The 12911-nt window shown below is 47.4% G+C and overlaps 1 protein-coding gene across 1 annotated transcript in view; it reads left to right on the top strand.

Moving 5' to 3' along the window:
- CDK5RAP2 (CDK5 regulatory subunit associated protein 2) overlaps window positions 1-12911 on the top strand; it is a 207464-nt gene that overhangs the window by 182792 nt on the left and 11761 nt on the right. Inside the window, exons 33-35 of the mRNA XM_017350098.3 lie at window positions 1561-1638; window positions 2512-2777; window positions 4769-4912. Of these exons, the coding sequence (XP_017205587.3) occupies window positions 1561-1638; window positions 2512-2777; window positions 4769-4912 (488 nt within the window). The remainder of the gene's footprint in view (window positions 1-1560; window positions 1639-2511; window positions 2778-4768; window positions 4913-12911) is intronic.

Genomic DNA, 12911 nt, shown 5'->3' with positions numbered 1-12911 from the left:
CATGGGCATGCCTTGCGAGAGGCCTCGGGGAGCGAGCTTCAGGCTCTCGGTGCTGTCTCAGCAGAAAGGCCTCCAGTTTCCTCGAGTCAGGATCAGGCTGACTCCGCTGGCAGCAGCATTTCTTTGCAAAAGCCTTCCCAGGAGTGCATCTGAGTGCGTCTGTGTGAAGTTCTGTTCTAAAGGCTGCTGTCTTAGGCTGTGAGCAGTTTCCTTGGAGGGACCGGCTCCACAGAGCTGACCGGGCTCCCCAGCATCTCCCCAGAATCTTTTTTTTTTATTTTTAAAAATTTTTTTGACAGGCAGAGTGGACAGTGAGAGAGAAAGACAGAGAGAAAGGTCTTCCTTTGCCGTTGGTTCACCCTCCAATGGCCGCCGCAGCTGGCGCGCTGCGGCCAGCACACCGCGCCGATCCAATGGCAGGAGCCAGGTGCCTCTCCTGGTCTCCCATGGGGTGCAGGGCCCAAGCACTTGGGCCATCCTCCACTGCACTCCCGGGCCACAGCAGAGAGCTGGCCTGGAAGAGGGGCAACCGGGACAGAATCCGGCGCCCCAACCGGGACTAGAACCTGGTGTGCCGGCGCCGCAAGGCGGAGGATTAGCCTAGTGAGCCGCGGCGCCGGCCATCCCCAGAATCCTGGGAGATGCTGGGTGTAGTCAGCACACCCCCGAGTGGGGATGGGGTGGGAAGGAGCCCAGGTCAGGGCTAAGACCCAGACGCAGGCAGCGCTCTGCCAGCAGCACGCTGGGTTACACTGGGCAGATCACTTCTTCCTCCACCCCTTGGTCTTCCTCCCATGAATCTGAGTTACAGTGCCTGTCCGCCCACTGAGCTGTCCATGGGAATGTGCTCTCTGAGTTACAAAGCGTCGCACGGGTCGTCTGTGTAGTGTCTACTGAATTTGCCTCCTTACAGCATTTCAAATGCATCACCCCGATACCTATTGCAAGTCACTCTCCTCTCTCATCTCGGTGACTGCAGCAGCTTCCAAGTTCATTCCGCCAGCCCAAAACCCAGATCTCAAACTTGTCATTGCCCCGCCTAAAGCCCTTAAATGAGTCCCACAGTGCCCAAGGCTCTGGCCTTGCATCCCACCAACCTCCTTCCCTGAGCCCGGCCGTGGTGGTGGGATCTGCTGTTTTTCCTGTGTGGTAATCCGGTCCTTTGTGTCCTTGCACCTGCTGATTCTGCTACCTGGCATTTCCTTCCTCCTCCTCCCCGTGGATCGCTCACAATTGCGCTTAAAACACGGCACAGGTGTTAGCCTTTGGGAAGCCCTGCTGGGGTCAGCGCCTCTCACCTGAGCTCCCACCCTGAACCCCGACCACAGGGAAATGAAACCACCTGTTCACTTGTTTGACAAGAAGGTTCTTCCAGGGAAGGGACAGGCCTGGTCACTCTGCCGCCCTGGTGTCCTCTCAGGGCCTGGCAGGACAGGTGCTGGGGGAGGATTTGGATGAATGCGGGTGTGCGTGTTCCTGTGTTCTCAGTCCCTTCTCTTTCCAGTGCCGATGAAAGGAAACAAACTACTTATTTTCCTTCTCTTGTTTTGCACTTTGTAGATGGCGACAAAGGCCCTGTGGCAAACGGGAGCTCATTTGACCTGCTTGATTCCACCCGAGCAGTGACACCAGGGTCAGGTATGAAGCAGGCCTGGCATGCGGGTATGGCAGTAAGGAAAGGAGGGCGATTGGCAGGGCTCTGGGATTTCTGCTACTCAGTATGAGCTGGTGATCTCCTCCCAGCCGGTTAATCCATTCCCAGTGCAACCTCACGGGGTTCTTCTTGCCTTGGGGTAAAGTGTAGCCCCCTTAGTGTGGCTTTCAAGGCTCTTTGAGAGCAAGCCCCAGTGAGCCTGTTCAGCCTCAGCCCTGCCTGGACAGGGCACCAGCCTGTGCACAGGCCTGCTCTCTCCTCTCACTGTGATTTCCAGACCCCTCGGTCCTGGTCTCTGCCCGGGAAGGCCCTGCTGCCTCCTCCAGACCCAGCATGAAGGCGGGCTGTCTGTGATGCCTTTCCTGCTGTCTGTCTGCAGTCCACATGATTCGCCTCACTTGCGTGGCTCCAAAGGCAGAAAGCAGCAGGCTATTGTTTCTGTGTGGTGTAACTGGCACCTGTTCAGTCCAGCGTCCCTGACCTCTCCCTGCCCCACCCACACCACCGTGCTGTTGCTCCTGCCCTGTCTGCGTTCCCATTCGACCTTGGCCTGCTGGAATACAGCCCCAGCTTCTTCCATCTGGCTGCATCTGGGCTCTTCTGCCAGCCCAGCATGCTCTGGTCGGCAAGCGTTGGCTGAGTTGGCTTGAGCCTCTCTCACAAGATGAATGATAAGCCCCATGCAGGGTGTTAGACAGAGGCCCTGGAGCTGGTCCCCTCTTCCCGTCCGGGCTTGTGTCACAAGGCACTGGATGGACGGGCTTCCCTTTGCTCTCCTTGCTGGCCTCAGCATCGTGAACTCCTTGAACTCAGGGTACTGCTTCGGTGGATCTGACATCCAGCCTCTCATTTTACAGCTTCAGAGACTCCTCCACTGTCTGGGAATGACATGGACTCCCTCTCCTGTGACAATGGCAGCTCGGCTGCCAGCACCCTCTGCATGCCCTGCCCAGCTGCTGACCACTGCTCGTGGGCCAGCAAGAGTGGCTGCCATGTCCTGGGCCTGATTGAGGACTACGAAGCCTTGTGCAGGCAGATTGGCCAGGGCCAGAGGCTGCTTGCTGAAATGGACATTCAAACCCGAGAGGCCTCCAGCCCCACGGGTCAGGAGCTGGGAACAAAGGTAGGCTGACCACCAGAGCTGGAGGGAGAGACGCTCACTGGGGTCGGTGGGTGGAAGGGCTGACCGAGGGCGCTGATGGGAAGCTGGCTCATTGCTCAGGAGGGCCTGAGAAGAGGGACCAGGAATGTGGCCCAGCGAAGCCCAGAGGTTGTGTGAATGTTGGGGAAGACTTTTTTGGAGGGGTGAGGGAGAGCTTGTTGTCCCCTGTGTCGCGGCAGCTGCTTCACAGAGGTCTGCTCCTGTGCCCGCCTCCGTCTCGCAGCTCACTCACTCTCGGCCCCTCAGTTCTCCTGTGCGCTCAGGTCCTGGCCTCACACAGTGCACCGTCCCCCCTGTGACTCCAGTGACGCTGGGAGACGGGCTTGCGACAGCACGGACACTCTGCCCGCTGCAGGGCTGTGGGCAGCTCCCACCCCTTCGTGCACAGGACTTTCCTGTGACATTTCTGTCCTCCGCCCCAGGGCCGAGGTGACGTCATCCCCAGGCCTTCTGATTTCTGGTCTGGCTTCTGCCGTCCCCTCCCCTTCCCCCGTGTGCCCTACTCAGAACGGGCTGGGCTGCGAGCTGCAGCCTTGCTGGCCACCCCTCTCCCCCGCACCCTACAGGCGTCCTTGCACTTGAGGTGCGCGCACTCGGCCCATCCTCCAGACCCCTGAGCTCCCGTGTCGCGTCTCTGGGTCCTCGCTCGGCTTCTTACTGAGGCTGCTTGAGTCCCCTGCTTCCTGACACGGGTTTGACTTTGTGTTTCCTCTGCTTTACTGCAGCGTAAGAAAGTCAATTTTACCTCTTCCATTCCTCTAGGTGATAGCTGCAGGAGGACAGGGCTTGTGTCTGTTTTGCCCACTCATAGCCACTCCGAGCGTAGGGCCTGGTGTGGAAGAGCTGCTCGGTAACTACTTGTTGAGGAAGTTAGCTATATACTAATAAGATCCTTTTCGCTTGTTTGAAATATTTGTTGTATGAAAGCTAGAAGTGGTAGAAAAGCATAAAAAAAATCTATAGAAATACTGCCCAGAAGTCAGCAGTTAAAATTATGATGTACGTACCTTTAGTCTTACCAAGCCCACCCTAAATACATGAATTTCATATGTTTCAGTTCACATTTTTCTCATTTAATTTTTTTTTATCTTTTGCCTTTTAATGGTTACCAACTAAGCTACCATGTGGCCATCGCTGTCAATCAGTTACTCCTTCACCGTTGCATCCTTGTGCCTGCATCTCTGATCACGTTCACCACTGGGTGTGAAGCGAGGTTGCTGGTTCAAAGGTGTCAGCTTCCCAGGGCTCTCGGTGCCATTTACTTTCCAAAGCGATTGCTTCTCATCTCTCACTCTGCTTTTGTCTTCATTGAGCGTTTTCATTAATGAAGATTTTTTTTTTGTCACCTTGATACCTAAAAAGGATGTGTGGTGTTTTTTTTTTTTATTTGTTTTATGATGTGTGAAGACAAAGCCTCTTTTAATTTATTTTTCTTCTTCTTTTTTGTTTTTTGTATTTCCCTTGAGTCACATTCGTTGTTTTCTCATGGCCTTGACCTGATTTGGATACACTTCTGGCAGCAGAGAGGATGAGAGAGACTCGACAGGCCCTGATATCACGTCTGCAGCCAGCAGGGCCACCTACTAGGGCTGCAGAGGACGGGGACGTCCAGTTGCCCTTGGCTTCCTTTTCCCAGGAGTCTCCAAGGACCACAGTGCGAGCGGCCCCGTGCGGATCCTCTGCTTGGCGTAGTACCTGTTGTTAATGCCCGTGGCTACTCATCAAGGGTGTTGATTAGACTGAGTACCACTGACGTTCTCTCATCATCTCTAAGTCACCCGTCTTTCAGAACAACACACTGGTGTCGCGTGGCCCCTGGATCTTGCTCGGCTTGTGATACGAGCCCCACCAGCTGCAGGTTTCCGCTGCCCCTTGAAGCTTGCTGGTCCATAATCCTTTCCAAGACCGCGTGTGACAGCTTCTCACCTGCTTTCTCCCCACCTCCTGTGCAGGATCCACACTCGGTGCCTCTCAGCAAGTTTGTCACCAGCGTGAGCACAGCCAAGCTGATCCTGGAGGAGGCCTCGAGGCTACTGAAGCTCCTCTGGAGAGTGTCCCTCCCCGCAGGCGGCCAGTGCACCCTCCACTGCGAGCAGGTAGGCACTGGCAGGTGACCCACAAGCTCAAGGAGGCCTCTGGGCCTGTGTCTCAGTCCCTCCCGGGCCCAGCGCAGGATTGGCCTCCAGCAGAGGTGCCCTCTGTGTGGGGTCTGTGTGAAAGGGAGGGGCAGGTGTGTGTCCTGGTGTTGCTGTCTTCTGACCTGATCTCCAGCACCTGTGGGCTCGGCCCGTGGCTCTGGCCTGAGTGGGTCCCGCCCACAGCACATCTTTGTTGAGTGACTTTTGTCTGGGAGCTGAGGCCTGTGGTCAGGGTCACACAGCTGGCGAGGCAGCATGCGCCTCTGAGCCCAGAGTTTGCTGTTTCTTTTCTGGGCCTCCAGCCTGGATGGTGCCCCTGGGCTAGCTCCGCTTTTCTACTCAGGGTCCCTCTCAGGTTAGGTGCTCTTCTCTGGCTTTTCGATCCTTATTGCTAGCTTTCATCTTGGCATTTTAGACGGCCTTGTTCATTGGTACTGAACTGCCTAGGAGTGGCAAGGGTCAGGCCAGGGAGAAGCCATGCCCTGATCTCCGTCTGGGATACATGGGAATGGTGACAAGGTGATCACCCACTCTGGCTCTCAGAGAAGCACCCAGAAGGCGGCGTTAGAGCTCCCTACCTGTTGGCCCTATAGATAGCCCCCTCCAGTCACCCAACCTGCCAGTGCTTGCTGGAGTCCCAGAGGGAAATTAGCATTCCACGTCGTCACCTCCTTCACTTAAACCCCTTGGAGGGCTCTCAGATCCAGCAGACCTGGCGCTGGAGTTGACAGTGAGACAGCCCCCTCTGCCATGATGGTTCCCTCTCGGCTTCTCGGGATGACGTTTGGGTGCACTGAGCGCAGAGACGTTGATAATTGCTTCCTGCACAGGACAGGCGTTCCTTGCTTTAGCACCCATGTCAGTTGGTCGGAGTGGCAGGTGAGACTGTCAGGAGGGAGGGTGGGGCCCGCTGGGTCCAGCTCCTTTGGCCTCTTCTTCCCTCTAACCTGTCACGCTCTTCCTTTTTAGGCTTGGGTGCCCCAGGTGGTCTGACTGCCTGGAATGTCCTGGCCACCCCCTGGCTGGCTTCTCCCTCTCCTTCTAAGACAGAGCTTAAATGTGATGGGAGCGGCAGAGGGCCGCCTGATCACTGCTAGTTTCTTTATAGCCGTGTCACAGATGGTAACTGTATCCCAGATCTGTCTTCCTTCAGGGGATTGTATCTGTTTCTTCCTATTTTTGAATGACTGAATAATTCCTTCCCATTCTCCCTAACTAGTCTCTGCCCTGGGATTTTTAAAGCTAACAGGTGTGAACCAACAGCTGCCCCTCAGTGCAGTGCTTTTGTCTTTAGCAAGTACGAGCTGTTGGTTAAGTTGACAGAATGTAGTATAGTTCTTTTTAAAAGCTTTTTGTTTTAAATTTGTTTTCAAGTTATTTGAAAGGCAGAGAGACAGGGACAGGTAGGCAGAGAGCGCTCTCTGTGGTTCACACCCCAAGTGCCTGTAACAGCCAGGGCCAGCCAGGCTGGAGCAGGAGCCTAAACTCAGTCTGAATCTCCAGGGGAGGGGCAGGGACCTTGAGTCATCACCTGTCACCTTCAGGAGACTGGATCAGGAGAGAAGCCAGAACGCAAACAGGCACTCCCGTGTGGAATCCAGGTGTTCCAAGCAGAACTTGAACCACTGTGTCAAACATCCACCCCTGAATGTGGTTGTTATTTATATACACTCGTATATAAAATACACACACACACGTGCCACATCGATCCTCCCACACTTCCAGGTTAGTCCAAGGATGGTTGGTGTGTGTGACAGCTCACCCTTCTTTCTGAGGGCTTCTCAGGTCATTGATCGGGCCAGAGGAGGCGCGGGAGGGATGTGTGATGTGGCTGCTGGTGTACACAGACCCCCTGTGTGGTGTTAAATTGCCTCTAGCCACTTTTTTATCACTGCCTATGTTTCCTGCAGTGCCTTTTGCTTGGTGTGAAATGTGTGTGAAGCAGATTTCCAAGTTTTCACTGGCAGCCCAGTGTCCTTTCCTACCTGGCGTTTTTTTCCTGAGTGTCATTGGTCCTTTGTGTTTTTGTTTCATTTTATTTTTGACCGACACAGAATTAATACATATTTATGGGATATAATGTGATGTTTCAATACATGTGTGCATTGGGTAGTGATGAAATTAGAGCAATTAGCATATCCATCACCTCAAACATATATCATTTCTTTGTGATGAGAACTTTGAAAATCTTCTCTTCTAACTGTTCTGAAATATACAATGCATTGTTGTTAACCAGAGTCACTCTACTGTGGGACAGCACTCCAGAATTTAGTCCTCCCAACTATAATACTTCCCCATGATGAAAACCTCTCCCTGTTCCCCTTGTCCTGTCTCCTTGCCTGTCCTCTGATGACCACTGTTATGTTCTGCAGCGTCTAGGACATCAACTCTTTTAGATCCCGTATGTGAACGAGATGCAGGATTTGCCTTTCTGTGCTTGGCTTATGTCACCTAACAGCGTTTCTAGGTTCGTCCGTGTAATTACAAACAACAAGATTTCATCCTTCTTAGTGACTGAACAATATTCCGTTATACACCCACACACCCCTTTATCTGTTTACCTATTGATGGATGCTTAGGTCAATCCCCTGTCTTGGCTGTTGTGCACAGTGCCATGATTAACATGGGGGTGCCAGTGTCTTTTACATGGACTGATTTCATTTCCTTTGGATATATACCCAGTAGTGTGATCATAGAGTAGCCCTATTTTTAATTTTGTTATGGATGTTAAACAGTTTTATGCCAGCAGTTTTGGCAGCTTACCTGAAGTGTATCTCTTTCTTTAAAAGCATAAATCAGAAAATATACATGAAAAGAAAATTTTGAAAATCTCCATAAATATGTAAGAAATTAAATTTATTTTAAAAGTCATCCTGAACAGTTCTGCTAAACATTTAGCTGAATTCTGCTAAACATTTAAATAAGAAATAATAGCACAATCATATGTCTTTTCAGAAAATAGAGAATGACCAAGTATTTTCCAACTCATTTTAAGAAATCAATGTAATACTATTTTAAGATCTAATGAATACAATAAAAAAACTTAGAAACTATAGTCCTGATTATTAAAGGTGGAAAAAAGTCCTTAACTAAATATATAGCAAATGAAATCCAGAAGAAAGTGACAGTGAGATCTGCATCATCGGACCCGGCTTCTGTCTCTTCTGTGCGTCTGCTCTGCTGTGGAGGTTTACGCTTTGTGTGTTTTCATGATGCTGGCTTTTATCCTTTCGCTCTCATGTAGGACTTCCCCTAGGCACTTCTTGTAGAGTCTGGGTGATGGTGATGAAGTCCTTCCATTTTTGCTTTTCCAGAAAGTCTCTGTTTCTCCATTTCTGGAGGATAGCTTTGCTAGGGATAGTATTCTTGGTTGGCAAATTTTTCCTTTCAGGATTTTGAATGTTTCATCCCATTCTCTCCTGGCCTACAAGACTTCTGTTGAGAAGAATTTTAATCTAATGCATATTTTCTTCTAAGTGACTTGACGCTTTTCTCTTGGTGTTTTTGCAATTCCTTCTGTGTCTTGTATTTTTGAATTTGTGTGTGATAAATCTCAGAGAAGAACATTTTTGGTCAGAGCTATTAGGGGTCTTCTTGGACCTGGATGTCCATGTTTTTTCCAACATTTAGAAAGTTTTCAGCACATATTTCATTGAATATTTTCTATGCCCCATTTCCTTCTTTGTGCCTTCTGAAATATCCACAATGTGAATGTTGCTTGCTTAATGATTTAATGATGTCCGTAAGTCTGGAAGGCTATCTTTGTTCTTTTTTTGTTGGTTTTTTTTTTTTTTTTTACTTGATTATTTCAAAAGCTCAAAAATTCTTTCTTCTGCCTTCTCAATTCTGTTGATGCTCTCAACTCTATTCTGTTTTAATTTAATTTATTATTGGAGGGGGGAAAACAAAAACAAAAAACACTCTTCCACTATGTAGACAGGGCTGTAAACAAGCATTGAATCTCAAAATGTCCATTTCACTCCAGTGTATTACAATGTATTAGTTACCTCCAATCAGGGAAAACATATGGTATGTATCTTTTGGGGACTGGCTTATTTCACTAAGTGTAATGGTTTCCAGTTGCATCCATCTTGTTGCAAAAGACAGGATTTCAATTTTTTTTTTTTACAACTGAGTAGTACTCCATAGTGTAAATATACCATAATTTTTCTATCTGGTCAACAGTTGATGGGCATCTGGGTTGATTCCATATCTTATCTATTGTGAACATGGGGGTACAGATAACTCTTTCATATGCTGATTTCTTTTGACTTGGGTAAATTCCCAGGAGTGGATGGCTAGATCATGTGGTAGGTCTATATTCAGATTTCTGAGATATCTCCATACTGTCTTCCGCAGGGGCTGCACCAGTTTACATTCCCACTAACAGTGGATTAGAGTACCTTTTTCCCCACATCCTCACCAGCATTTGTTGTTTGTTGATTTCAGTATGTGAGTCAGTCTGACTGTTGTGAGGTAAAACTTTGTTATGGGTTTGATTTGCATTTCCCTGATGGCAAGTGATCCTGAGCATTTTTCAAGTGTCTGTTGGCCATTTGAATTTCATTTCTTAAATGTCTGTTCAAGTCCTTTGCCTGTTTCTTAACTGGATTGCTTGTTTTGTTGTTGTTGAGTTTCTTGAGCTCTTTGTACATTCTGGATGTTAACCCTTGCTGAATGTTTCTTTTTTGGTGTTTCTCAGCTTGACATAATGCCATTTATCAATTTTGACTTTGATTGCCTGTGCTTCTGGGGTCTTTTCTAAGAAACTTTGCCTATTCCAGTGTCTTACAGAGTTTCCTCAATGTTCAGTCAAATGTAATTTGATGGTATTGGGTCATAGATTTAGGTCTTTGATCCATTTTGAGTGAATTTTTGTGTAAGGTGTAAGGCAGGGGTCCTGCTTCATACTTCTGCATGCAGAGATCCACTTTTCTCAGCACCATTTGGTGAAGAGACTGTCCTTGCTCCAGGGATTCATTTTAGCTCCTTTGTCAAAGATGAGTTGGTTGTAGATGTGTGGGTTGATTTCTAGAGTTTCTATTCTGTTCAGTTGGTCTAACATCTATTTTTTTGGCCAGTATCAGACTGATTTCATTATAACTGCCCTGTAGTATGTCTTAAAATCTAGTATTGTGATACACTAGCTTTGTTTTTGTTGTATAAGATTGCTTTAGCTATTTGGGGTCTCTTGTGTTTCCATGTGAATTTTAGCATCATTTTTTTCTACATCTGCGAAGAATGTTGTTGATATTTTGATTGAGATCTATAATTCTTTAGGTACTATGAACATTTTGATGTTGATTTTTCCAATCCATGAGCATGTAAGATTTTTCCATTTTTTTAATGTCTCTTATTTCTTTCTTTAATGTTTTATAATTTTTGTTGTAGAGACCTTTCATTTCCTTGGTTAAATTTATTTCAATGTATTTAATTCTTTTTGTAGTTATTATGAATAAGATTGATCTTAAAAATTCTTTCTCAGCCATGGTATTGTCTGTGTATACAAAGGCTATTGATTTTTCTGTGTTGATTTTATATCCTGATACTTTACCAAACTCCTCTGAGTTCCAGTAGTCTCATGGTGGTGTCTTTTGGATCCCCTATATATAGAATCATGTCGTTTGCAAATAAGGATACTTTGATTTCCTCCTTTCTATCTTGTATCCCTTTAATTTCATTTTCTTGACTAATGACTGGCTAAAACTTCCAGGACGATATTAAATAGCAGTGATGTGAGTGGGCATCCTTGTCTGGTTTGGGATCTTAGGGGGCATGCCTCTAGCTTTTCCCCATTCAGAAGCATGTTGGCCATGGGTTTGTCGTATATTGCCTTGATTGTGTTGAGGAATGTTCCTTCTATACCCACTTTGCTTAAGGTTTTCATCTGAAAGAGTATTGTATTTTATCAGATGCTTTCTCCACTGTCGCTCCCCCTCTTCGTGGAGGAACGACACTAAACCCTGCCTAGGCTTCATATCCGAGTCACGGCACCATTATGTCGCTCCCCTTCTTCGTGGAGGAACGACACAGGACCCTGCGCTGTTCTTTTGTCTGCTCGGCCCTTCCCGGGTTTGCTGCTGGTTCTTCCTGGGTTGGCTACCGTCCCTCCTCCTCCGTGGAGGGGCGGGCCCCCTGCCTCTTTCCCCACTTCCACAGGGGAGCGGCACACCGCTGGCCGGCTCTCTCGGGGGCTGCTCAGGTGTTCCTTCAGATAGATGTTCCTGGTGCATGTTGTCTCTCTCCTCCTTTATAGTCCTCTTCCACCAATCCCAACTCTGCTACCCACACGCCGAGTACGCTGCTCTCCTCCAAACAGGAGCAGGTCCTACAGTTTATTGGTTGAACTGGAGGCAGCTGTGTAGAAGCTGTTTCCTCCTCTCCCAGCGCCATATTGTGGGAGAGCAGATGCATCGAATAAGTCTTAATTCCAGTAACTTAGTCTAGTCCGAGTTGCTCCCAGTTGCTCCCCACACTCCACATCTGTTGAGATAACCATATGGCTTTTGTTCTTCAGTTTGTTAATGTGATGTATCGTATTTATTGATTTGTGAATGTTGTAGCATCTCTACATACCAGGGATAAATCCCACTTGGTCCTAGTGAATGATCTTTCTGATGTATTTTTGGATTCAATTAGCTAATACTTTATTGAGGATCTCTGCATCTGTGGTCATCAGGGATATTGATTGGTCTGGAGTTCTCTTTCTCTATTGTCTCTTTTTCTGGTTTAGGAATTAAGGTGATGCAGGCTTCCTGGAAGGAGTTTTGGAGGATTCCCTCGCTTTCAGTTGTTTTGAATAGCTTGAGAAGAATTGAAGTTAGTTCTTCTTTAAATGTCTGGTAGAATTCAGCAGTGAAGCCATCTGGTCCTGGGCTTTTCTTTGTTGGGAGGGCCTTTATTACCAATTCAATCTCCATCTTAGCTATAGGTCTGTTTAGGTTTTCTGTGTCTTCATGACTCAATTTAGGTAGGTTCTATGTGTCCAGGAATCTATACATTTCTTCTAGGTTTTCTAATTTGTTAACATACAGGTCCTTGTAGTAATTCGTGATGATTTTTTTTATTTCTGTGGTATGTATTGTTACATTTCCTTTTTCATCTATGATTTTATTAATTTGGGTCTTCTTTATTTTTGGCTAGTTGTGCCAATGGTATATCAATTTTATTTTTTCAAAAAACCAGCTCTTCATTTTGCTGATCTTTTGTATTTTTTGCTTCAATTTTGTTTATTCTCTAATTTATTTATTTATTTTTAAGATTTTTATTTATTTGAGAGGTAGAGTTACAGACAGTGAGAGGAAGAGACAGAGAGAAAGGTCTTCCTTCCATTGGTTCACTCCCCAAATAGCCACAATGGCCAGAGATGCGCCGATCCGAAGCCAGGAGCCAGGAGCTTCTTGCAGTCCTACCACGTGGGTGCAGGGGCCCAAGGACTTGGGCCATGTTCTACTGCTTCCCCAGGCCATAGCAGAGAGCTGAATTGGAAGAGGAACAGCTGGGACTAGAACCAGTATCCATATGGGATGCTGGTACTGCAGGCAAAAGATTAATATGTGCCACGGCACTGCCCCTTATTCTCTAATTTTAATAATTTATTTCCTCCTACTAATTTGGGGTTTGGTTTATTGTTGCTTTTCTAGGTCTCTGAGATACATTGATAGCTCATTAATTTGGTACCTTTCCAGTTTCTTCATGTAAGCCCAAAATGCTATGAACTTTGCTCTTAACACTGCTTTTGCTGTATCACATAAGTTTTGATATGATGTACTATTGCCTTCATTCATTTCCAGAAATTTTTTTCTTGTATGACTCATTGTTCATTCAGGAATATGTTGTTCTGTGTCCATGTGCTTGCATATGATCTAGAGATTCTTGAGTTTTTGATTCCCACCTTCAATCCATTGTGGTCAGCGAAGATGCATGGTATGATTTTGATTTTTTTGAATTTGCTGAG

The sequence above is a fragment of the Oryctolagus cuniculus genome, chromosome 1 (genome assembly GCF_964237555.1).
Source record: "Oryctolagus cuniculus chromosome 1, mOryCun1.1, whole genome shotgun sequence".
Taxonomy (NCBI): domain Eukaryota; kingdom Metazoa; phylum Chordata; class Mammalia; order Lagomorpha; family Leporidae; genus Oryctolagus; species Oryctolagus cuniculus.
This window is presented reverse-complemented; position numbering and strand designations above follow the sequence as displayed.